The sequence below is a fragment of the Cnephaeus nilssonii genome (assembly GCF_951640355.1).
Source record: "Cnephaeus nilssonii genome assembly, chromosome: 21".
NCBI lineage: Eukaryota > Metazoa > Chordata > Mammalia > Chiroptera > Vespertilionidae > Cnephaeus > Cnephaeus nilssonii.
In genome coordinates this window covers 13,909,301-13,935,324 of record NC_137092.1, presented here as the reverse complement: position 1 = coordinate 13,935,324, position 26,024 = coordinate 13,909,301, and the positions used below count along the sequence as shown (strand labels likewise).

Here is a 26,024-nt window from a genome sequence, read left to right as displayed (position 1 = left end):
TTACAGAGAGGAAGGGAGAGGGATAGAGAGCCAGAAACATCGATGAGGGAGAAACATCAATCAGCTGCCTCCTGTGCACTCCCCACTGGGGATGTGCCCGCAACCAAGGTGCATGCCTTTGACTGGAATTGAACCTGGGACCCTTCAGTCCGCAGGCTGACGCTCTATCCACTGAGCCAAACCAGTCAGAGCCGCAACTTCATTCTTATGCATGTGGATATCCAGTTTTCCCTGCACCATTTATTGAACATACTTTTGAAAGGTCTTGGCATCCTTGTCAATAATGAACTGACCATATACTAGTATGTGAGGTTTATTTCTGGGCTATTTTATTCTGTTTGTCTATATGTCTGTCTTTATGCCAGTGACACACTAAATGTATCTTATATATTACATTTAATCTTCACATTACTCTTGAAGTAGAGATTCTTCTCATTTTATAAATGAGGAAACAACCTCAAAAATTAATTCCTTGAATGAATTACAGCTAGTAACTGGGAGAATAAGGATTTAAACCCATACAATTCCAAATATTGGAAATAAAATCAGTTCCTAGAAAAACATTTCCTTCTGGGAAATTGAACCCAGATGGTTAAAAGCACTGAAACAAAAAAGTTTACAACTCTGCAGAGTTGGAACTCACTACCCATTCAACAGACTTTTGAGTGAATATTAAGTGAGACATTGGTGTTAGGGGCTGTAGATACAATGAGGAAACAGGCATGGATAACTTGAGCACCATGTTCAAGCTCCCTCAAGTTGTTCCTTAAAGCCAGGCTTTATTCCATTTTGTCTGCTGCATAATGATCAGGGAAGGTGGTTTAGGTATCTATTTCTTACAAAAATCATGTGCTCCCTGGGAAATTCTCTTAACCTCCCTAGCAAATAGCTTCATTTTCTAGTGAGTCTACTATCCATGAAAACAAATTAGAATTTTAGTTTCTGTAGTCTGTAATCTGATATAATGGAATAATGGAATATTTTTTCATTTTCCCATCTATGAAATTGTATCATAATGTTGGATATGCTTATTCCAAACTATACTTTGCCCATACACATGCTTTTCAAAATCACTAAAGGGTCAGCAGGGTTTAGAGCCTCATTTTGAAGAAAGAGAAAAATACAGGCTTTTTGGCAGAATGAGGAAAACAGTACTGGAAAGTTTTACTCATTTATCATTTATTGAGCCTTTACTGTGCCGGACACTATCTTAGGTTCTGGAGGTACAAACACAATCTGACATGATTCCTGCCCTTAAAGAATTTCTATTCTTTAGGTAAAAACCAGGCTTTAGCAAGTTCCGAAGCCTGCAAGATCCACTGCAATAAAGATTATATATATATATATATATATATATATATATATATATATATATATATATATTATTTCAGAGAGGAACGGAGAGGGAGAGAGCGAGAGATACATCAATGTGAGAGAATCATTGACTGACTGCCTCCTGCATGCCCTACAATACAGACTTGAGCCCACAACCCAGGCACGAGTCCTGACTGGAAATCTAACGATGGTCTCCTGGCCCACAGGTCGACACTCAACCACTAAGCCATGCTGGCTGGGCAAAAGATTCATTCTTTAATTCAATAAATGTTTATTTAATTGTGCCATGTACTACTGTAGGCATTTAAGATATATTAATGGCAATGATCCCCACCTTTAAGGAGTTTACATTCTAACAGAGAGAGTCAGATGATAGGCAGTAAATACAGTAAGTAAAATTTTTTAGTACTAATACAATAGGTGGTGATAAGTACTATGGAAAAAAGAAAAAAGAAAAATTGGGGGAATCAAGAGTGCCAAACAGGCCTGGCCAGCGTGGCTCAGTGGTTCAGTGTTGACTTATGAACCAGGAGGTCAGGGTTCAATTCTGATCAGGGCACCTACCTGGGTTGTGGGCTTGATCCCCAGTGGGGGTGTGCAGGAGGCAGCTAATCGATGATTCTCTCTCATCATTGATGTTTCTGTCTCTCCCTCTCCCTTCCTCTCTGAAATCAATAAAAGTATTAAAGAAAAAAAGTGCCAAACAGTCTTCAGAATTAAATAGGGTGGTTAGGGAAGGCATCCCTGCAGTTACATTTGAATAAAATGCTGAAGAGATGAGGGACCAAGCTATATAAATATCTACATGAAAAGCAATGTAGGCAGAAAGCAACAAATGCAAAGACCTTGAGCTTGGCATTATTCTTTGCATGTCCAAGGAACAACAAGGGGTCAGGATTCTGAAGCTGAATGAGTGAAGAGTAGCAATAGATGAGATCACAGAGGTAATGACGTGGGGCACCTCTTGGAGGGCATTTGACTCAGGGATATGGAAAGCCAGGGGGGATGGTTTTGAGCAGGGGAGTAATATGACCTTTTTAATGTGTTAACATGCTCACTATAGTACTAGATAATTTACTTATGTTTTTGTGAGAGACTAAAAGGGAACAAAGTGGAAGCAAGAGAAAGCAGTTAGGCGACTACTAAAATAATCCAAGCATACAAGTGATGTTAGTGAAGGTGGTGAGAAGCAGAAGAGTTTCTGTATACATTTTGAAAAGAGGGCCAATGGAACAGAGGAGTCCAGGATGACTCCCAAGATCATTGGCCTGCATAACTGTAAGAACAGAGTTGCCATTAACTGAGATGAGGAAGACGGTATTGGGAGCTGGAGTGTGTTTTCTTTGGGGGGGGGGGGGATCAATTTAGTTTTCATTGTGTACATTGTTTACAGCTATATAGTAGATATAGGTAATATATAAAACATCTATAACAGAGATGTCTATTACACATGTATGTTCTATATCATGTAGCTTATTGAGAAGCACTGTTTTAAGTGCATTGTCCTTAGTCACTCACAGCAGCCCAATGAGATGGATTTTTTTTACAGGTGAGGGAATAGTAAAGGGCTTAAGTCTTTGCCTACTGTCACAACTAATGAGTGGGAGAACTGGAATACGAATCGAAGTAGTCGAGCTTTAAAGCCCATGTCTTACTTAATCATTAAGCAATCTTGATTCTCAGAGGATTCCCGGCACATGCAGTCAATAAATATTTGTTCCATCAATGAATGAATGAAATAATAAAACGTAGGGGGCGCTACTATCTTCAGAGTCCTAGACTCGCCTTTTTTTCTGGGTGGTTGGTCTCTGGTACCACTGTTAATTAAACCAAGGGAGAAAGGTTAAGGAGACGTGGCTAAAACTAGTCATGTCGACTCTTGCCAGGAGTTGACTTTCAACCAGAAAGGCTGCGCCTAGGCTCGCTTTTAGTTTTAGCATAACTTGACTTTGGCGCACCGATTCTCCACTCCAGGAACGCTGCGAGCCGCCCAATTTCTGCTTTAGGCAACATTAACCTGGCAGTAATCGACTTAGTGGAGTTGGCAGGCACTCGCTCGGGGCAACTTCAGGGCTCCACTGCGCGTGCGCTCCGCCGCCGGGGACGGTGGCTACTGCAGCTGCGCGAGGGGAAGGCCCGGCCCTCCCCCGTCACGTGTTGGAGGACCGCGGCGTGGAGGCCCCGGTGGCGGTAGCGACGGCAGAACGTCGGGCAGTCGGAGGGTTTCCGGTTCCGGTGTAACGTTCGGGCTCCGTCTCAGGGGCTGAAGTTTGTGAGGTGAGTAGTGGCCCCGGGCCCAGAGGGGGTGTCCCCCCAGTCCGAGCGCCGGGGGCCCGGGCTCAGTCCCAGAGGAGGAACGAAGCGGGAAGGTTCCGTGGGAAGGCAGCCGAGAGAAGAACCTGGCTCTGCCGGAGAACGGGTCAGAATGAGATTGTGGAGGAGGAAAAGGGCGGGGGCGGGAAGGAGACGGGCTGGGGAGACGAGCTCAGAAATGAGGAGTTTGGGGAGAACGCGCTGGGATAGGGACCCGCCGGCGGGACGGAGAGAGCGAAAAGGGAAGGATGGGGCTGGGGGTGGGGGTGGGTAACGGGTTGTAGTGAAGAAGAGCAGGGCGTGAGGAAATCCTTCAGGAGACTGGATTCTGCTACCTGCTCATCCAGACATCATTCCGCCTTCCTCTCGATAGCAAACACCCCGCCCCACTCGGTTATTGTTCAACATTTGATTAGTGACAAAGCTAGTTACTGTTTGAAACTTTGATTTTTGCCCACTGCCTGTTCCGTGTGCACATTACCTTCTATGGACTTGAATCCATCTGTTAGTATAGCGCTTGGCCATACCTTTCATCCAATAGAGCGGTAGCTCATTTACTGCTTTGGATTTTCCAATGGCTTGCACTTTCTCGCCTGTGATTCACCTTTACTGGAATATAAAACTCTAGAGGCGAGGATTCTTCTCTGGTTTGTTCGCTATTGTATAGATCCTCAGCACCCAGTATACCGCTTGGCACAATACATATTTATTGAGTGGGTTAAGTACAATGTAGGTATGGCAGTTGTCCTCATTTTGTAAGGTGAGTAAACTGAGGCTTAAGGGGACTCACTTGCCCAAAGGCTGCTAAATAGTAGAGCTGGGTGTTGCAACTGTTCATTGTGAGCTCTTTCTTCACTTTGGTATCTGAATATGCTGCTTTTGAGCAGTACACACTTAACATGTAGAGATTGGATAGGTTATACTGCTATTTCATGATGGGTGAATAGAGAACTGTTTATATAATGTGTCACTGAGGCATAAAATCTTTTCACTCCTACTTTCATGACTTGAATCTACTAGCTGCTTGTGGTGATACCAAAATTAAATACACTGTTTAGCAACAGATCTTAAAGAAGATAAACCTGCCAAGAATGTGGAAGTTAATCAGACTATCTTTTAGGAGAAAAGATACCTTAACACATCTTTTTTTTTTTTTAATTTTAAAATCAGAATTTTTATTAACTGCAATTTTTTAAAATATATTTCTTTATTGATTTCAGAGAGAAAGGGAAAAGGACAGAGAGATAGAAACATTAATGATGAGAGAGAATCATTGATTGGCTGCCTCCTGCACACCCCCTACTGGGGGTGGAGCCTGAAACCCAGGCATGTGCCCTTGGCCGGAATGGAACCCAGGACCCTTCAGTCTGAAGGCTGACACTCTATCCACTGAGCCAAGCCGGCTAGGGCCCTTAACACATCTTGAAAGATTGATTCCTAGGTTAGACCTTGATATGTTGCACTGCTGGGAGGTTAGCTTAGAAATTGAGGTCAGTGCAATTATTGACTTTTAGGCATTATGGAGAAAATCAGGGAAATAAAATGTTCTCTATGCTCATGAGTTGTTTATGTTAATGTTTTTTTAATTTTTAGAGAGAGAATGGAAGGGAGAGGGAGATAGAAACATCAATGAGGAGAGAGAATCACTGATCAGCTGCCTCCTGCACGCCCCTACTGGGGATCGAGCCCACATCCAGGACCTATGCCCTGACCAGGAATGGAAACCTGACCTCCTGGCTCATAGGTCAATGCTCAACCACTGAGCCACACCGGCCAGGCTCATGCGGAGTTTTGAGTTGAGATTAGGTAGGAGATGAGAATGTAAACATGAATAATGTTTAAGAATTATACCAGCTTGCATTAAGTAACAAGGATTTGTTGTAGAGAGTCCTTTATGATAGTGTTTTCTCTGCTAAGCTATAAAGTCGGAGAATAAAGGTGAAAAAGCAAAGAGCTAGAACGTCCAAATGAGGGTATTTTTTTCTGAGCTGAGGGATTTACTCAATCAAGTCAACTGACAGAGACCCTGTAGAACAAGCATGTCAAACTCAAAGGCTAACACGGGCCAAATAAACAAAGTTTAAGTTTATGTGGGCCTCAAAAAAAAAAAAGCTTTAATTTTCATAAAAACGTAGGTTTATTTCTATAGAGACATGCTGAATACAAAAGACTGAAATAAATGAGTAATTGTTATTACATTTTAATAAATATTAATATTTTTTCTTTTTAAAAAGAATATATTTTATTGATTTTTTACAGAGAGGAAGAGAGAGGGATAGAGAGCTAGAAACATCGATGAGAGAGAAACATCGATCAGCTGCCTCCTGCACACCCCCCACTGGGGATGTGCCCGCAACCAAGGTACATGCCCTTGACCAGAATCGAACCTGGGACCCTTCAGTCCGCAGGCCGATGCTCTATCCACTGAGCCAAACCGGTTTCGGCAAAAATTAATATTTTTTCTTGAACATTAACTCACCAGACACTGAATAACTGTACAAATTAATAAGTGTAACACAAACGAAATCGAAATATTTCCAATTGCGAACACCAAACAAATCAGTACAAGATTAATGATGTGGCAATCAGCTGCTAAAATATTCGCTGCTAGTATTAGTGGAGAGAAATCTTATTAGTGGAGAGTATTAGTGCGCCTGCAAGTAAGAAAAATGAATGTAACACGATTATATTAATAAGTTTCTTACATACCGTTATATTGGCTGGGGCGCAAAAATAATCGTTGTGGACCACATGCGGCTCGGGGGCCGGAGTTTGACATGCTTGCTGTAGGACATGAGAGAAAATTATCGGTATAGAATTCTCACTGGGATGAATATGAGTTCAAAGAAATGTGACCAGCTCTTTGCTGCATCTACTGCGAGGATGAAGACCATTCTCAGCAATCAGACTCTGGACATCCCAGAAAATGTGGACATCGCTCTGAAGGGACGCACAGTTATAGTAAAGGGCCCCAGAGGCACCCTGCGGAGGGACTTCAATCACATCCATGTAGAGCTCAGTCTCCTTGGAAAGAAAAAGAAGAGGCTCCGGGTTGACAAATGGTGGGGAAATAGAAAGGAACTGGCCACAGTTCGCACTATCTACAGTCATGTACAGAACATGATCAAGGGTGTTACACTGGGCTTCCGTTACAAGATGGGGTCTGTGTACACTCACTTCCCCATCAACGTCGTTATTCAGGAGAATGGTTCTCTTGTTGAAATTAGAAATTTCTTGGGTGAAAAATACATCCGCAGAGTTCGGATGAGGTCAGGCATTGCTTGTTCAGTATCTCAAGCCCAGAAAGATGAGTTGATTCTTGAAGGAAATGACATTGAACTTGTATCAAATTCAGCTGTTTTGATTCAGCAAGCCACAACAGTTAAAAACAAGGATATCAGGAAATTTTGGATGGTATTTTATGTTTTTGAAAAAGGAACAGTTCAGCAGGCTGATGAATAAGATCTAAGTTGTCCAACTATAGAAACACCGAGATGCCGAATGATTTGTCACACTTGTTTGTGAAATTATAAAAATGTACAATAAAAAAAGAAATGTGACCGAATAGTCTTAAAGATTATGAGCTTTAATATAGGATAAACTGACCTGGACAAGCCCTCCCTTACTTGCAACCCTTAAAAGAAAGGGAACCTATAGGTTGAGTTAAGAAATGCCTGCTTAGAAGTACAAAAGATAAACTCTGGGTGGGCTTTTTTCAATCTTGTTTTCATGTTATAAAACAAGTCCTTGTTGATATGACAGGTTCGAAAAAGAAGCTAGAACTATTGATTGATTGATTGATTTATCTTGATTGATTTTTCTGAGAGAGGGGAAGTGAGAGAGAGAAACATTGATCAGCTGCCTCCTGCATGCACCCAAGCGGGGATCGAGCCCACACCCAGGCATGTGCCTTGACCGGGAATTGAAATGGCAACCTTTCCATGTCAGGAGGACACCCAACCAACTGAGCCATACCAGCCAGGGCTAGAACTCATTTCTCAGACTAGATTATTCCCAGGGTTGGTTTATTTATTCCACAAATTTCATTGACCCACTGATACTGCGTTAGGGTTAAAAATCAAACAGGATGTAGCTCTTTCTGCTATGAAGTATGCGTTTTAGGTAAAGTATTTGGCTTGAAATGAAGTGGAGGAACTGCCGAAGCCTAATGATGTACTAACCATTGCCTGGAATCACTTTGGTCTTTTCTTGTCCTCTAACTTAAGTCTTTCCTGATTTCTTTTTAGGTGCAGTATAGAACTCCATTTGAGCTATCCTCCTTTCCCTGAAGAATGGCGCTGTCTAAGAGGGAGCTGGATGAGTTAAAACCATGGGTAGAGAAGACAGTGAAGAGGGTACTGGGTTTCTCAGAGCCCACAGTGGTCACAGCAGCACTGAACTGTGTGGGGAAGGGCATGGACAAGAAGAAAGCAGCTGGTATGTACCTTTCTGAATCTTCTGACTTACCATGAGATGACCCCAAGGACTGCTTTGAACTTCCCCAAAAGGATCAGGCTACATTTTTTTTTCTTGCATTATAATGAAAATAACTCAAATAACTGATTTTGCTTTTTCTCCTATTTTTTATTTTTGTGACATTTTGAATCTCAGACTGACTTCCCTTGACCACTGTCCTGAGTTACCTAAGTTAAATTTACTTAGGAAATATGTTAAAGTGAGGTGGATACATTCAGATTCAGGTTGACATCTAAATATATAGAAGTTGTTATGAAAAAGTTGAGGGAGGTAGATTTTGTTAATGATCATCTCTGCTATTTGGGGAAGAGTTAGGGAGACTTCTTTTCATCCCAAAGTTTGATGCTCAACTTAAGTAGCTTGCTCTGGCTATGCTACTTCCTACTCTAAAGAATTATAACTGTATTTTTACCTCATAGGGCGAAGTGACTCAGTGTAAGAGGATTTATGGGAATCCTACAAAGAACTGAAAATATTTTCCTCCCCCAGAGATAAATTTCCAGTGTTGGTGTCTGTTATATGCCTAGTATTAGACTAAATTAAGTACTCTTACCTTTTCAACCCTACCACCTCTTTGTTTCCTTTCAGACCATCTGAAACCTTTTCTTGATGATTCTACTCTCCGATTTGTGGACAAACTGTTTGAGGCTGTAGAGGAAGGCCGAAGCTCTAGACATTCCAAGTCTAGCAGTGACAGGAGCAGAAAACGAGAGCTAAAGGTAGGTTACAGTTAACTATCTGATTAACTCGGGAGTGTTTTGAATGGTAACAAAGTTGCTGAGCTTACGTGGTTCACACTTTGATATCCACTATTAGAATACCTAATATTCAAGAGAGGTACTTACTTACACCTTAAAGCAGAGGGGGTGAACTTGAATTATCACCATCTTATGGTAATGAACTACCTAAGTTCATGGGTTGAAATATTCCAAGGAAACAATTGATAAGTTTGTCCTATTTTCATATACAGTTAGGGGTTTTGGTTCTCATGTTTCCCTATGTTTCTTTCTCCCCCTCCCCCCACCTTTACTACTACCTAAAAATTGATTGATTTAAGATTTTATGCTTCAATTTGCTTGATGCCTAATAGATTGCTTCAGAATGTGATTCTACTGCTACCTGAGTGTAGACCTCATTGTTGCTCCTTTTTAGAGGTTTCTCTGCAGTGGACTTATAGATGGAATACCTAACAACAGTTACTATTTGTCTGGAGAGCCTGCCATTTTTCTATATAGCATCTTACTTGCCATCTGGCCCCATGAGTAGAGTACTTAATGGGACCATCGTTACTCCCTTACCTACTTCACTTTTTATTCTGTGGTTGCTGATTGGTCATGGCCTCTTTGAATATTTGCAGTATCAAGTAGCTGATCTCTATATATCTTTGCTCTCTGTCTCTATCTTTAAAGAAAATCTTTCTGTGACTTCTATCAAACCTTCCAGAGTGCTTTTGATACTTTGTAGCCTATTGCTTTTCCTGAGGCACAAAGGGTGAATAAGCAATGTCTGCTTGGTCCCTGGCCAGGCTGTGGAACTAAGAGAAACAAACATTCATGCTCTCTGTGTTTAGGGCATTGGAGGGTGATCAGCGGAATGAGAGCTAGACCTTGCCTTAAAGGAATTTGCTATTTAAGGGTTGAAGGTCGGGGGAGCAAACAAAATAATCACAAATTATAAAATATGAGTAGCAATTTCATGTAAATTTTAGGGTTGACTGTAGACTTTTGTTGAATTTTATGTTTAAAGGGGAATGCTTGATATACAGTATACACAGATATGTAGAGTGAACATTAGTTATGATAGGGCATGCTGCTGTATAAGTGCTTAGGTGGGATTCTTGAAGAAGGTATCTAGATAGCCTTGGGATATGGGTCCCTTTTTGGTCCATTCACGTCCCAACCCCACACCATATATTATGGGAGAGTCCTTTTTCTTGAACTGTAGGAGTTCCAGGAAGCGCTCACCCCTGGCCGAGGATATGTCCTTGCAAAACACGAGCCCTCCTAGTGAAGAGGGGATGTCACCCAAAGCCTACCACCGGTGTGTACATTTGCTTTTTCCCATTGTCCCTTCCAGTTGGCCATTCTTGGTCCTGTTAAATTCACCTTGTCAGTTAGTCAACAGTGAGTTCCCATTGTTTGATAAGAACAAAGTGTTATTGGGGAGTACTGAAGAAGAAAGAGAAAGCCCCTATCCTGGAAGAGCTTAGATTCTAATTGGGAGAAAGTACTAACATTGAAAGATGTAACACTTGGCAAGCAGAATGTAATTTTACATAGTATAAACCCAGCTATTAAGTGCTAAGAGGAGGCAAAACAAGAGTTTGATCAGTATGGGATGAGATTATTAATGAGGAAAACTTGCTGGAGGAGGTGTTTTAGGCAGGATTTGGAACAGGGGTTGTGGAAAAGTTGAGGGAGATCATTACACATATGGGCAGTAGCATTTGCAAAGACCTTGAGATGGGCATGTTGATAAGGACATGGGGATGAAATTTGCTTGACTGGAGTGGGTGAATGATGAAGTTGGGTGAGATGGTCCATTTGGTGGAGGGTCTAGAAGACTCTGGGAAATGCCACAAAATGTTGATAGGAACTAGGATGATTCTTCTCTTCTCCCATGGGCAGGGATACAACTCTTCTTTCATCTTGGGTTCCCTTAGGAAGTGTTTGGTGATGACTCTGAGATCTCCAAGGAATCATCAGGAGTAAAGAAGCGACGGATACCTCGTTTTGAGGAGGTAGAAGAGGAGCCAGAAGTGATCCCTGGGCCTCCTTCAGAGAGCCCTGGCATGCTGACTAAGCTCCAGGTTAGTATTAAGAAATGGAAACAGCCCTAACCGGTTTGGCTCAGTGGATAGAGCATCAGCCTGTGGACTCAAGAGTCCCAGGTTCGATACTGGTCAAGGGCCTGTACCTTGGTTGCGGGCACATCCCCAGTAGGGAGTGTGCAGGAGGCAGCTGATCTATGTTTCTCTCTCATCGATGTTTCTAACTCTCTATCCCTCTCCCTTCCTCTCTGTAAAAAATCAATAAAATATATATATTTTTTAAAATGGAAACACCCCTGGCCCGTTTGCTCAGTGGTTAGAGTGTCGCCCCGAGAACCAGAGTCTTGGTTTGGTTCCCGGGCAAGGGCATGTACCTCGGTTGCAGGTTCAATACCTGGCCTCAGTCTGGACTCCTGCGGGAGGCAACCAATCAATGAGTCTCTCTCACGTTGATGTTTCTCTCTCTCCCCTCCTTTCCACTCTCTAAAAATCAATGGAAAAAATATCCTTACTCCTCAGTTAAAAAAAAAAGAACTGGAAACCACCTATTATGTGGCAAACAAGGTGTGTTACGTAACTTCATTTACCCAATTATCTACCTCATTGGGTCATTGAGAAAATTATTGAAATAATCAGAATTCAGCTTGATAGCAGAAGAGAATTTCCAAAAACAATTTAGAGAAAGTATAATCCACTTACATAGTTTCACGTTGACTTTTAATTTTTTTAATAGGAATTACCTGGCTTGTGTGTTTTTTTAATGGTCACTGTTAGACAATTTTGATACCTCATAAGCAGTAACTGTTTCTTATACCAGTTAAAATTTCTTGGGAGGAAATATATATGGATATATTCCATTGGGTAGATAGGTTTGCTTATATGATATTTCTGAAAGGGAATGAAACTGATAATGATGTTTTTTAATAGAGAATGAGGTGGAAGAATTCACGATATAAGCTTTTGTACTTTTTACATTTTGAACTATGTGAATATATTACCTACTAAAAATTTTTTTGTTGCCCTAGCTAGTTTGGCTCAGTGGATAGAGCATTGGCCTGCGGACTTGAGGGTCCCGGATTCAATTCCAGTCAAGGGCACATGCCCGGGTTGCAGGCTTGATCCCTAGTGGGGGGTGTGCAGGAGGCAGCCAATCAATGATTCTCTCTCATCATTGATGCTTTTATCTCTCTCCCTCTACCTTCCTCTCTGAAATCAATAAAAAAAAATATATATATATAAAGTTGCTCTAGCCATTTTGCTCAGTGGTTAGAGTGTCGGCTGCAGACTGAAGGGTCTTGAGTTCAGTTCCAGTCAAAGGCACGTACCTTGGTTGTAGGCTCAATCCCCGGCCTGGTCGTGGTATGTGCAGAGGCAACCAATCAATATGTCTCTCTCACATTGATGTTTTTCTCTCTCTCTGTCTCTCCCCCTCCTTTCCACTTTCTCTAAAAATCAATTGGGGGTGGGGGGCAGAATGTCCTCGGGTAAGGATTAATAACAAAAAATGTTAATTAAAAATAAATTTTAAAAAATATCATGGAGCGTCCTGGCCAGGTAGCTCAATTGGTTAGAATATTGTTCCAATACTCCAAGGTTGCAGGTTTGATCTCCTGTCAGGACACATATAAGAAGCAACTGATGAATGCATAAATAAGTGGAACAATAAGTCAATGTTTCTCTCTCTCCCCCCTCCCCAGTCCCCTTGCCCACCCTTCTCTCTCTGAATATAAATCAATAAAATTTTATCTATCTGTCTATCTATCTATCTATCTATCTATCTATCTATCTATCTATCTATCTCTTAGAGCCCCTTGATACCAGTTATCTTGGAAAATTTAAGAAGAGTTTATTTGATTGTATCCTCAAGGAGTTTACAGAGACTATGAAGCAGGTCTTTGTATTGTCATCTCTGGTTACCCAAACAAGTAATTCAGGGACCAATAACATGATTAAAAAACAAAACAAAACAATGATTTCTATTCTAGGAATAGAAGTTCTGTTATGAGTTTTGCATATGTTATTTAAATGCTCACAATAGCTTTGGTAAGGTAGGTGCTACTGTTTTTACCCCTTTTAGACACTTGGAGGCTTAGGGATTAAATATGATGTCCAAGGTCACACAGCATTAAGTGGCAGAGTTAAGATTCAAACTCAGGTTTCTCTGACTCCAAAGTCTTAGTCATCAAGCTGTGTTACTACCTAACATACCAGTCCTGCCTTGGGAAGATACATTGAAAAATTCTAGTGCTTAGCTATGTGGGTTCATCTTTACTAAATTTTCTAGCCTATGATACAGGCAGAATGTGATGTTGTCATTCAAAAAATGTTTAGCTTCTAGACCTGAAAGCCCTTTGGATTTAGGAACCTATATGGGAGAAATAAAAGAGAGACATTAACAGCTTTTCAACTCTCCCCTATTCCCGAGAGCAGATCAAACAGATGATGGAGGCAGCAACACGACAAATCGAGGAGAGGAAAAAACAACTGAGTTTCATCAGCCCCCCTACACCTCAGGTATTATACCCAGATTACTCTGAAAAGAAGAATCTTTAACTCAGAATTTCTTGTCATCCATTCAAATGAGAGTCCAGAAGTGACTGCATGTTTCACTCCAGTCTACCACTGTGTGTGTGTGTGTGTGTGTGTGCATGCATGGGCGCTCACCCACCTACCTACCTGCCTGCCTAATCCATCTAATTCTGACTTCTTTTTACCCATCTCACAGCCAAAGACTCCTTCTTCCTCCCAACCAGAGCGACTTCCAATTGGCAACACTATTCAGCCCTCCCAGGCCGCCACTTTCATGAATGATGCCATTGAGAAGGCAAGGAAAGCAGCTGAACTACAAGCCCGCATCCAAGCCCAGCTGGCACTGAAGCCAGGGCTCATTGGCAATGCCAATATGGTGGGCCTGGCCAATCTTCATGCCATGGGCATTGCTCCCCCGTGAGTATCTATTTCATGTAATCCTTGTTGTTTCTGAAGCTTGAGAAGCAATAAATGTCTTTGCATGTTATTAATCCTCTTCTTCCAAGGAACCTAAATTATTTCTCACAGTTAAATATTTCTTACATAAACTCAGTAAATACCAGTTGAATTTATTGTTTTGGCTTCCCTGTTGCAGAGTTCATAATATTTCTATAATTGGTAGGACTGAGGTTAAGATTATTCATCTAATATTGAAGCTAGAAATAGATCAGGTCTCCTGGTTCCTAACTCAGCTCTATCCAATAAACCACATTAGGTGAGACCATATCTGAGAGTTCTCTATAACTGGGTAAAGATGATAAACTTCATCTTTAGCATCTACTATTGTTATGGCATCCCTTATTAACCCAAGAATTCAGGAGTAAAGAAAGATAGGATTGCAAATTCATGTCAATGTAATCTATCCATTTGTTTAACCTGATTGTACTTTATAGTCAACCAGTTTGGTGTTTTCAATCAAAATGTTATTACTCACCTATGGGTTTATGTTCCCTAGAATTGGGTAACCTGGTTGTGTTTGTTGGGTTTTGATTTGTTTTATTTTCTGTTTGCCTTATTGTTCCATATGCACTTTATTTCTGTGTGGGCTATTTTTCAGGAAGGTTGAATTAAAAGATCAAACTAAACCTACACCACTGATTCTCGACGAGCAAGGTCGCACTGTAGATGCAACAGGCAAGGAGATTGAGCTGACACACCGAATGCCTACTCTGAAGGCCAATATTCGTGCGGTGAAGAGGGAACAATTCAAGCAACAGCTTAAAGAAAAGCCATCAGAAGACATGGAATCCAATACCTTTTTTGACCCCCGAGTTTCAATTGCCCCTTCCCAGCGGCAGAGACGCACTTTTAAATTTCATGACAAGGGCAAATTTGAGAAGATTGCCCAGCGGTTACGGACAAAGGTATCTGGATAAGAATATAACCTAGAACTTCAAAGAAGTTAGGAAGGCGACAAAGGACATTGAATAGAGTCTTAAAATACTGTCAACTCATTTCTCTGTGTTTTAGGCAATCAGACTTGATTTTTAGCTGATTTGTCTTCTTAATTACATTCTATTTAGGTGGAAATAAAATTGAGTTGAAAATTCTCCACATCCAAATAACAGTGGAGGGAGACAATTCAGAAAACCCTTTGGGTGATTGAGGAAAGCTATCCTGGTGTTAAAATTTACTGCAGACAATCCACACACTTGGAGAGTTGATTTGACTGTATATTCAATGACTTTTGCCTTGTTTTTATCTTCTCAGAATGAGGTTTTCATAACATTCAATTTCTGCACATTTGCTGCAGGCACACATTGGGTGAAAGAGTAGTGATGAGGGTGAGATGTCTTAAGTAAAGGATAAAATAAAGCAGGACAGCTCTTTTTTTCTAAACTTTCAGAAATTATGAACTAGTTACATTAAATGTAAAGAGTTTAACGGGGGAGTATTTTAAAATTTGGGATTCTACCACTCCATGTTTTATCTTCCTTTCTCGGTTTATCTTGTCCTTAGGCTCAACTGGAAAAGCTGCAGGCAGAGATCTCACAAGCAGCTCGAAAAACAGGCATCCATACTTCAACTAGGCTGGCTCTCATTGCTCCTAAGAAGGAGTTAAAGGAAGGAGATATTCCTGAAATCGAGTGGTGGGATTCTTATATCATCCCCAATGGCTTTGACCTGTGAGTTTGTTAGTTCCTTTTAATAAGACTATAGTTTTAATGTGAGAGATGACACTTATGCATTAAGTAAACATTTAAAATTCAAGAGAAATAGGTAACTGTACACAAGCTCATATACTTATAAAGAATATGTTGTATGAGTTATTTTTGTGTGTCTTTTTTTGTTAATGTAGGAGAAATGGGCACAATCAATCTAAAAGAGCAGATCTATAAATTATTTGCTTTTGTTATATATTGCTATTTGTTTTTAGCATACTTATTTCTTATATTTTTACTTATAATAGGTGTTTATGTTTCTTAAAGATCCAGTTCTAGAATAGAGCAAGGATTCTTAGTTGATGGGAGAGAGAATGGTAAATAAAGCATATAGAAACATTTGGAAAAGGGTAAGGGAGCCAAATGTATAGTAACAGGGTGATTTGACTGGATGGGGGGGGGGGGGGGCACACAATGCTATATGCAGATTGTGTGTCATGGAGATACACACTTGAAACCTATAGAATCTTATTAACCAATGTCACCCCAATAAATTTAATTTAAAAAATAAAATTTGGAGAGCATTAATAAAAATGGAGACCATTAATTATATCTGCTTCATCATCCTGATACATGGCTTTAGGAGACTGTATTTCAGCCTTTCCTTACCCTTTCTTTGTCAACCAATTAATGTTACTAATGAGAGAATGTGGTATCTATCAGGGTGTTAGAGTAGAAAAAAGGTCCAGAATAACTGGTGTGGAGAGTGCATCCAACCTTAGTGGGACCCAGTTTTCTCGTCTTGGAAATTTTGTGTAATGTAATTACATATTATAGATATGCAAATACTAAAAAGTGCTTGAGTGCATTATAGAGAGTGGATTTTTTCATTGTGTTTCTGAGACTCCCCCTCTCAGAATCATCTCTACCCACATAGCCTGTTTTCCCTTCTTCCTCCAATTTTAGTACAGAGCAAAATCCCAAGAGAGAAGATTATTTTGGAATCACAAATCTTGTTGAACATCCAGCCCAGCTCAACCCTCCAGGTAATATATAGATTACTCAGTCAAGACTCTGAAGAAGTACTAACCAATAGAACTTTATTCTTTATGTGATAATGGACATGTTCTCTATCTGTATTGTCTGTATAGTAGCAACTGTCCACATGTGACTGTTGAGCACTTAAAAACTGAGTTGCACTAATGTAACTAAGGGATTGAATTTTTAATTTTATTCAATTTTAATTAATTTACATTTAAATGGTACATGTGGCTAGTAGCTACAGTATTACTGCAGCTTTAGAGCACTGAGGCCTAATCTAAAGAGGACCATACTGATGTATAGTACAAGTTGGGCTTTTGCCATAGTGTTGACTCCCAACTCCAGTCTTGTATACCAACTCTAAATTCCTGACCTTCAATTTTTGTCTTTAGCCTTTCTCTCTTTTTATCATTATTGTAGCAAAAGTTTTATTAGCTCAGCCCTGGCCGGTTGCTCAGTGGTTAGAGCATCAGCCTCTGGACCGCAGGGTTGTGGATTCGATTCCCGGTCAAGGGCATATACCTGGATTATAGGTTTGATCCCAGACCCCAGTGGGGGCATGTGTGGGAGGCCACCAGTCAATGTGTCTCCTTCACATTGATGTTTCCTTTTCTTTCTCCCTCCATCCCTTCCCATCTCTCCCTCCCTCCCTCCCTCCCTCCCTCCTTCCACTTCTCTAAAAGTCAATGGAAAAAATACCCTCAAGTGAGGATTAACAACAAAAAAAGAGTTATCCTATATAATAAAGAGCTAATATGCTAATTAGACCGAACAGTAGAACGACCATCCGGATGACCTTCCAGACAAAGCTGGGGCTGCGAGGGCCAGCCGGGGCTGCGAGGGCTGAGCCTCCTGCATGAATTTTGTGCATCGGGTCTCTAGTGTGGATTATAAAAGACTTTAATGTTTTCACCAGGTTTGAGATGAACAGAGGAGATAATACCTCAATTAGTAAATTTGCTTGTCAGTATCTCCAGTAACTTCAGAAAAATAGATTGAGCTCTAATACAAGGTATAATATTGAATTTTATTTCATCAGAGTCTACTCTACTTAGCTGTCATCAATGTGAATCATTAGAAGAATGTGGAGGGGTTGTTTTAAAAAGTTGTGTAAACCTGCTTTGGGGATCCAGATGATTTTTTTCCATTCCCTATAACTCTAAAATTATAAGTTTTATCATCTTGGGCCGTGGTTTTCAAATTGTATTACATAGAAACATTGAGGTTCAGCAGGTGAGATCCAAATGGGATTCTAGATAACCCCCACCTACTCAAAATCCTCAAGCAGAGAGACCAGAGTAGCTCTAATTTTGTTTTCTCTATTTGCTGCATTTCAGTTGATAAAGGGTTCAATTGCTTTAAAAAAAAATCAAGTTAGAACACTACGCAGTTAAGAATGCTTTTTAAAAATATAACTTTACTACCTAAAAATAACCAAAACAATTAAAGATTCTGGTTTGTTTGTTGTTTTTTGTTTATAATCCTTACCCAAGGACATTTTTCCATTGATTTTTAGAGAGAGTGGAAGGGAGGGGGAGAGACAGAGAGAAACATTGATGTGTCTCTCACATCGATTGGTTGCCTCCCGCGTGCACACTGACTGGGAATTGAGCCTGCAACCGAGGTACATGCCCTTGACTGGAATTAAACCCTTCAGTCTACGGGCCAATGCTCTATCCACTGAGCCAAACCATCTAGGGGTAAACTAAAGATTCTTTTAATGTGATTGATATAACACCTATGTCCCTCTAACATGCTTATTGCTTTAGTACGTTCACTTCTCTAATTAACAGTCGACAATGACACACCAGTTACTCTGGGAGTATATCTTACCAAGAAGGAACAGAAGAAACTCCGAAGGCAAACAAGGAGGGAAGCCCAGAAGGAGCTACAAGAGAAAGTCAGGCTGGGCCTGATGCCTCCTCCGGAACCCAAAGGTACATTTTTAAAAGCGGGGATGAAAGGGTGGCCATGTTGATCTCTGCAATTCTAGAGGAACTTCAGCATCTCTATATTCTGTTTCTGAGAATCATTTATTGGCTCTTCTTCCATTTCCAAAATTTCTGTCATCTTTCCTTATTCAAATAGATTTTGAGTGAGCACTGTTATGTATAGGATCTTTCACTAAATGCTGTTATCAGAGTGAAAATACCAAAGAAATTAAGTTCCCAAGGTGAAAGAGAGTAAATGGGGGACAAATGGTGATGGAAGGAGACTAACTAGACTTTGGATGGTGAGTGCACAAATACAATGTGCAGATAATGTATTGTAGAATTGTACACTTGAAACCTATGTAATTTTAAAAAATATTTTATGCATTTCAGAGAAGAAGGGAGAGAGGGACAGTTGAGACAGAAACATCAATGATGAGAGAGAATTGTTGATCGGCTGCTTTCTGCACGTCCCACACTGGGGATCGAGCCCACAACCTGGGCATTTGCCTTGACCAGGAATCAAACTGTGACCTCCTAGTTCATAGATGGACGCTTTGCCCCTGAGCAACACTGACCAGGCAAAACCTATGTAATTTTATTGACCAGTGTAACCCCAGTAAATTCAATTAAAAAAAGAAAACAACAGCCTTGGCTGGGTAGCTCAGTTGGTAGAGTGTTGTCCTGATAAGCCAAGGTTTCGGGTTTGATTCCCTGTCAGGATATATACAGAAATCAACCAAAGAATGTATAAATAAGTAGATCAACAAATGGATGTTTCTCTCTCCTTCTCTCTCTCACTCCCCTCTCTCTCTAAAAAAAAAAATTAATTAATTAAATTTATAAGTTTCTTTAAAAAGAAAATAATAAAAATAATAAACAATGACATTTTAAAAAATTAAGTTCCTTGTCTTTTATAAATTTAATGCATGCCAACTATGTAGATTAACTGTGTGAACATCCACAAATACTGAGTTAATTGTATGGTCTTTTCAAGGTAGGAGTTCCTAGAAGAAGTTAGTTTTCAGCAGATTTGAAATATGTAAACAATATGAATTGGTAGAGAAGAAAGGATAGGCTATCCCAGCTGGAGAAGATTTGGGAGATTGATTTCTGTCCTCTTTCCACTGCAGTGAGAATTTCTAATTTGATGCGAGTATTAGGAACAGAAGCTGTTCAAGACCCCACGAAGGTAGAAGCCCATGTCAGAGCTCAGATGGCGAAAAGACAGAAGTAAGTGCCATGGGACTGGGTGGAAACCCAGGGCAAGTATTTTTCCCAAACTTTCTAGGGGATCCACATTTGAAGGGAGGGGAGAGTCCTCCGTTGCTCTCTCTTTCCCTCAGCCCTGCCTCTGATCTTCAATGCCTTTCTCACTTGTGGATGTCCTTCCTGTCACGACAGAGCGCATGAAGAGGCCAACGCTGCCCGAAAACTTACAGCAGAACAGAGAAAGGTCAAGAAAATTAAAAAGCTTAAAGAAGACATTTCTCAGGGGGTACACATATCTGTATATAGGTAGGTGTTCAAACTGGCAGCCTTTCCCAGAACATTTTCTAAGTCCTTGAAGCAGAATCACTGTGGTCTAAAAGCATACCTAACATCAGCCCCTACTCTCCTTAAATGACCTAAGTGTAAAGAGGAGTTAGTAAATCTTTTACAATGGTGAGGGTTAAAGGCTTACCCTTCTATGTCTGAGGCTTCTTAGTGAACCAGTAATAGTTCTGAAGAATGAATGAATGCGTATATTTGTTCAGGCCAAATGTGAACTAAAGATCATCTATGATTTTTGAAGCATAAAATACCCTATTTCTCCAGGAAGCATTAAAAGTTTTTTCAGTAACTATATCCTTATATCCTGATGTATTGCAGTAACCTTTTACTGGTATTCCCACTCCAAAATGCACTTTATACAGTGTATTTTTTACCTTTGTGTTGATTTAATGTTTTTATTCTCTTACGTTGAGTACCTGTGTGTCTTCTATTTTTTAAATGTTTTAGTAACTAGTTCTTTATTATAAAAGTAGTGAATCCTTGTTAAGATTAGAAAAAAAATTCTAACAATATAGAAGGGCACTTAAGGGGAAGTCCCCTTCCTATTCTCTATCCCTTAGGACCACTCACTATAGCTAATTGCTACTAACAGTTTTTTCATGCATCCTAGAAATTTTTTATGGATAGCATTGTAACTACATCCTAAGCATCTAGAGTAAATTTTGATTACCTGTTATTTGTTTTAAGGTGGAGTGCTAGACTTTGGAGAAGTGTAAGGCAGTAGAAATATATCTAAACTCATCATTTCTACCTTTTAAGCATTAGTATATTTGCTTACTCCAAAGACCTTCGTTTTTAGACAGAAAATCATTTTGGATTCATCTTTTTTATTTGCCATTCCATTCAGGCAGCTACCGATGCTAAAATGAAAGCCATAACTAAACTTTCCCTTCTCCAGAGTTCGAAATTTGAGCAACCCAGCCAAGAAGTTCAAGATTGAGGCCAATGCTGGGCAACTGTACCTGACAGGGGTGGTGGTACTGCACAAGGATGTCAACGTGGTAGTAGTGGAAGGGGGTGAGTCTGAAAAAATTGAGGGAGATTATCCCCAGGCAACCCTATGCCTTGAAGTGATTAGCATGGTGGGAGAAAGGAGAAAAGGGTACTATTTTAGAACCATACCTGGGCATAATATCCTGGGCCTCTGCTTCGTGTTTATTGGAGTAAAAGGACCTAAGCTATGGTTCCTGGGATTGCTTCAGCTACCATATTAATGTCAGCATTGAATGAGCTCAGAGGTTATTTTCTACCCCACCACTTTCCACAATTCTGGCAAAATTCTCCTTTTCTGTTTCCAGGCCCCAAGTCCCAGAAGAAATTCAAGCGTCTTATGCTGCATCGGATAAAGTGGGATGAACAGACATCCAACACAAAGGGAGATGGTGAATGGGGGTTAGAGGGAATTAAGTGGGAGTTGGGATGGTATTGTGTCCATTCATCAATCCTCCTTCTGATATTCTTGCTAACACTGGAATTTTAGAAAGGCCCATTTGGACTATGAATATGCTAGACACTCATACAGTATTTATTGCATGGTCATGTGCATGAGTGTTAGTTATTCTGCCTGTCCATTAAGGCCTTTTTACCTCTTTCGTTTCACTGTCATGTGTGCATTGTCTATATTATCCTTTTTTTTTAATCCTCACGTGAGGATTTTTTTAATATTGATTTTAGAGAGGAAGGGAGAGGGAGAGAGAGATAGAAACATCAATGATGAGAGAGAATCATCGATCAGCCGCCTCCTGCACACCCCCTACTGGGGATCGAGCCCGAAACCCAGGTATGTGGCCCTGGCCGGAATTGAACCTGGGACCCTTCAGTCCACAGGCAGATGCTCTATCCATTGAGCCAAACCAGCCAGGGCCTCAAGTGAAGATTTATTATTGATTTTAGAGAGAGGGAGAAACATCCATTGGTTGCTCCTGTTTGGGATTGAACCAACATTTAGGCATGTGCCCTGACCAGGAATCAAACCCACAACCTTTTGGTGTGTGGGACCATGCTCAACTGACTAAGCCACACAGCCAGGGCTGTTTTTTATTTTTATTTTTTTCCAGGGCTGTTTTTTAATTTTTTTTTTTTTAACAGAGAGGGTGGAGAAAAGCGAGAGGGAGAAAGAGAAACATTGATTTGTTGTTCCATTTATTTATGCAATCATTGGTTGATTTTTGTATGTGCCCTGACTAGGGATCAAACCTGTAACCTTGAATGATGCTCTAACCTACTAAGCTACCCAGCCAGGGCCTTGTCTGTGTGTTGTTTTTTTGTGTGTGTGTGTGTGTATTTTTAATTTGATAGAGAAACATCAATGTGAAAGAGAAACATTCAATCAATGTTTCTGATCAGTTGCCTCCCTTACATGCCCTAACCAGGAATTGAACCTGGAACTTTTTGGTATATGGGACAATGCTCCAACCAACTGAGCCACCCAGCCAAGGCTGTATTATTTTTTGATAAAAAAATTTTTAAGGGGTTGAAGGCAAAAAAACACACAAAAGATTTTCAGATTAAATAAACTTCTTGCTTTGTTTAAGAAAATGTACTTTTCATTCGTTTGCCCAACTTTATCTTATCAAATATATATATATATTTGAAATCCTCCTGGCCACCATTCTTCCATCAGTATTCATTATTTTCTTTGAAAACTTCGGTTGGCATTTAACATATACAGAGAGCCTTATTTTTTTACTTAATTCTACCTAACATTTTGGTCTTACTTAAAGTATTTTTTAACCTTACAAAAAATTTTTAAAATATATTTTTATTGGTTTCACAGAGGGAGTGGGAGAGAGAAACATCAATGATGAGAGAGATCATGGGTCTGCTGCCTTCTGCACGTCCCCTACTGGGGACCGAGCCTGCAACCTGGGCATGTGCCCTGACTGGGAATTGAACCATGACCTGCTGATTCATAGGTCGATGCTCAATCACTGAGCCACGGTGGCGGGCACAAAGTATATTTTTTACTATAATTGACCTATATTTTGTTTCGTGTTCCTATTTTCATTTGATATATATGCCCTCCTCCTCCATTATACTAAAACCTCCTTGAGAATGGACTCCCAACTCATGGTAAAGATTGACAATATTTAAAATAATTTGGGTAGGTTTAAACATTGTTTAGAACCTAAATTTTGGTCTCTAGTCTATATCTAGAGCAAGATTTAGCTATATTGTCTTTTCCAGATGATGAGGAATCCGATGAGGAAGCTGTGAAGAAAACCAACAAATGTGTACTAGTCTGGGAGGTAGGTGATTCTTTATTAAACACTGAAGCAGAACTTTAATTCTTGATTGTTTATACTATTCAAATGAAGTGATGGAATGGTAAAACTAAACAATGACTAATCCCTTAAGCCTTAAGTAATTTGTGGTTTCTTGCTTATTTAGGGGGCAGGGGGGAGGGAATTTATTGTTAAATGTTTGGCAGCAAATTCTTCCTCATTAGATTTTAGTTAAATTGAAGAGCATGTTAGTATCTGCCATCTGGAAAAGAGTATGGAAAACTGGTGGCAAGATCACAAATTCTCGATTGAGCTATTTCATAGTCATAGATGAGGCCTATAAAGTGGGAAATTAATTGTTGGATTTTTCTTTGTCTGGATATAGTAAAAGAAATACTAAACTCAATATAAAGTTGGGAATCTGGGCAGTACTACTTATTAACTGTGCAACTGGGTGAGGCATGTTTAACATCCAATACTGCTGTTTTGTCTATAAAATGTAAATATAATTTTCCCTCCCTATTGTCAGGTGTTTTTTTGTTTGGGAACCTAATTAGATTATTGTGTAATTGTACTTTGTACAGTGTAACGAAATCACTCTTCAAATGGAACTTTCTTATGATTATACAATTTTTTCATTCCTGAAATCTTAATGAAGCAGTATTAGTTCTGAAGAATGAATGAATGAATGAATGAATGAATGAATATGCTTGTTCAGACCAATTTGTGAAGTAAGCATTGTTCTCCCTTTTTGAAGCATAAAATACCCAATTTCTCTAGGAAACATTAAAAGTTTTTTTTCTCAGTAGCTATCTGTGTCCTGATATAGTACAATAATCCTTTTATTCCCACTCCAGAATACACTTTATACATTGTAAATATTTTTACCTTTGTGATTATTGTTTTCATTTTGTTCTTCTGTATTGAGTTCATGTGTACCTTCTATTTTTTATTTTATTTTTTTAATATATTTTTATTGATTTCAAAGAAGAAGGAAGAGGGAGAGAAAGCTAGAAACATCAACAATGAGAGAGAATCATCGATTGGCTGCCTCCTGCATGCCCTACAATGGGGATCAAGCCTGCAATCTGGCATGTGCCCTTGACTGGAATTGAACTCAGGACCCTTCAGTCTGCAGGCCAACACTCTATCCACTGAGCCAAACCAGCTAGGGCAATTTTTAAAATGTGCTCATGTTTAGTAACTAGTTCATTATAAAAGTAATGTTCTACAAAAGCAGTGAATGCTTATTAAAATAAATTCTAACAACAAAGAAAAGCACTTACTGAAATAGTTCCCTTTTGATTCCGATTCTTTAAGACCACTCTTATAGGCAATTGTTTTTCATGTATCCTTCTTTTTTGTTTTTTGTTTTTGTCTCATAAAACCCCACCTGCATATTTAATATCCCAGCCTCTTCATCTCTTCCATTTATCTAATGTCTTCAGGAATTATATCTCAGGTTCAAAAACAAGCCAAGTTCTGCTCTAGCCTCCTTATTGGAGTCTGATCCCTGGAAGCCTCTTGAGGTAGCACTTTATGACTGTTGTTGCTACTGGTGCCTTTTTTGAGAATGCGCTTCCACCCAGTATCTTTTTCTATTGTAGTTCTGGAGGTCGTCCCCCTTGTCCCTGTATTCTTCGTCACTGGGCCCCAAAGCCTCCTTGTACACAGGGTCTCACTAAGTCTTGTGAAAAGAGTCCTTTCGGCCTCTGGTTCTCTAACACCTTTCTCCTGAAAAGACCAAATTTAATCTTTGAGGCCTGATGGGAGACAAGTTCATCCCATCTCACCATCCATAGTCCTTCCAGATTTGCTCTTCCACCCAGGCACCAGAGCACAGAACTCCTCTTTTTCCATTCAGTCAAAAATGACCAACAAACCTTTATGCGTAAATTCATGAAAACTCATGCAACATCCAAGGAGGTGGAGATTAGGATTTCTTTTTACCCTAAAATCATATTCAGCTAAGCACGTTGCTATACAAGTGTTATTAGGTTTTATAAAAGAATATCTGATTTAAACTAGAAATTGCAGTGTTGTTATTACATATTTTGTCTCTTTCTCAGGGTACAGCCAAAGACCGGAGCTTTGGGGATATGAAGTTCAAACAGTGCCCTACAGAGAACATGGCTCGGGAGCATTTCAAAAAGCATGGGGCTGAACACTACTGGGACCTTGCGCTGAGTGAATCTGTGTTGGAGTCTACTGACTGAGACTACTGCAAGCCCTGGCCTCCACCCTCTTGCCTATGTCTCTTCAGTCCTCTCCCTTATTTTACTTCCCAGCCCGGCCCACTTGTGTGTGTGATCGCAGAACTGTGCCCAGCTGACATTGGACAAAGGGAGAACACATTGCTCTCTTCCCCTGTCAGCCTGGTGCTGCCCTTTACTCCCCTTATGTGTATATGATTAAAGAGTTATTTTTAAAATTTGTATGGTATTTTTCATACACTCATAGGTATTGATTGGAGTTTGGGTCTTCAGGTGATCTTTTCTCCAGACTCCTAGCAATTGCTGTGAAAAAAGAAAATTTTGTCCTTGAAGCTTATGTATATATGAGTGAATGAAAGGATGAATGGGTATATATTTTTGAGGTCTAATGGAAATTTTCTGGCCTTATCTTGGAGCAAGAGTGCTAAAACCGCTTTCCTGGAGCAGAGTGAAGCAAAAAGAGGTATTAAGTAGGTGAGGGGGAAACGAATGTTCATCTCTCAGCCTTCGATAGAGTCAGGAGGTAGATAGATTAC

At 40.1% G+C, this 26,024-nt stretch overlaps 2 protein-coding genes across 3 annotated transcripts; both read left to right on the top strand.

Moving 5' to 3' along the window:
* The first annotated feature begins 3,488 nt into the window (after positions 1-3,488).
* PRPF3 (pre-mRNA processing factor 3) lies at positions 3,489-25,706 on the top strand. 2 transcript variants are annotated; one of them, XM_079760734.1, is made up of 16 exons: positions 3,489-3,612; positions 7,896-8,085; positions 8,713-8,843; positions 10,787-10,933; positions 13,325-13,408; positions 13,620-13,840; positions 14,481-14,787; positions 15,383-15,549; positions 16,492-16,571; positions 18,360-18,503; positions 19,631-19,730; positions 19,902-20,015; positions 20,950-21,068; positions 21,350-21,433; positions 23,238-23,299; positions 25,345-25,706. In XM_079760734.1, the coding sequence occupies exons 2-16, from the start codon at positions 7,941-7,943 to the stop codon at positions 25,489-25,491; spliced, it is 2,052 nt and encodes a 683-aa protein (XP_079616860.1). In that variant the 5' UTR covers positions 3,489-3,612; positions 7,896-7,940; the 3' UTR covers positions 25,492-25,706. The 2 variants fall into 2 exon arrangements, with proteins under 2 accessions (XP_079616860.1, XP_079616861.1); XM_079760735.1 differs by lacking the exon at positions 3,489-3,612 and adding an exon at positions 3,620-3,754.
* LOC307093047 (large ribosomal subunit protein uL6-like) lies at positions 6,428-7,259 on the top strand. Its single transcript, XM_079760736.1, has one exon. The coding sequence runs from the start codon at positions 6,442-6,444 to the stop codon at positions 7,108-7,110; it is 669 nt and encodes a 222-aa protein (XP_079616862.1). The 5' UTR covers positions 6,428-6,441; the 3' UTR covers positions 7,111-7,259.
* Positions 25,707-26,024: the final 318 nt, after the last annotated feature.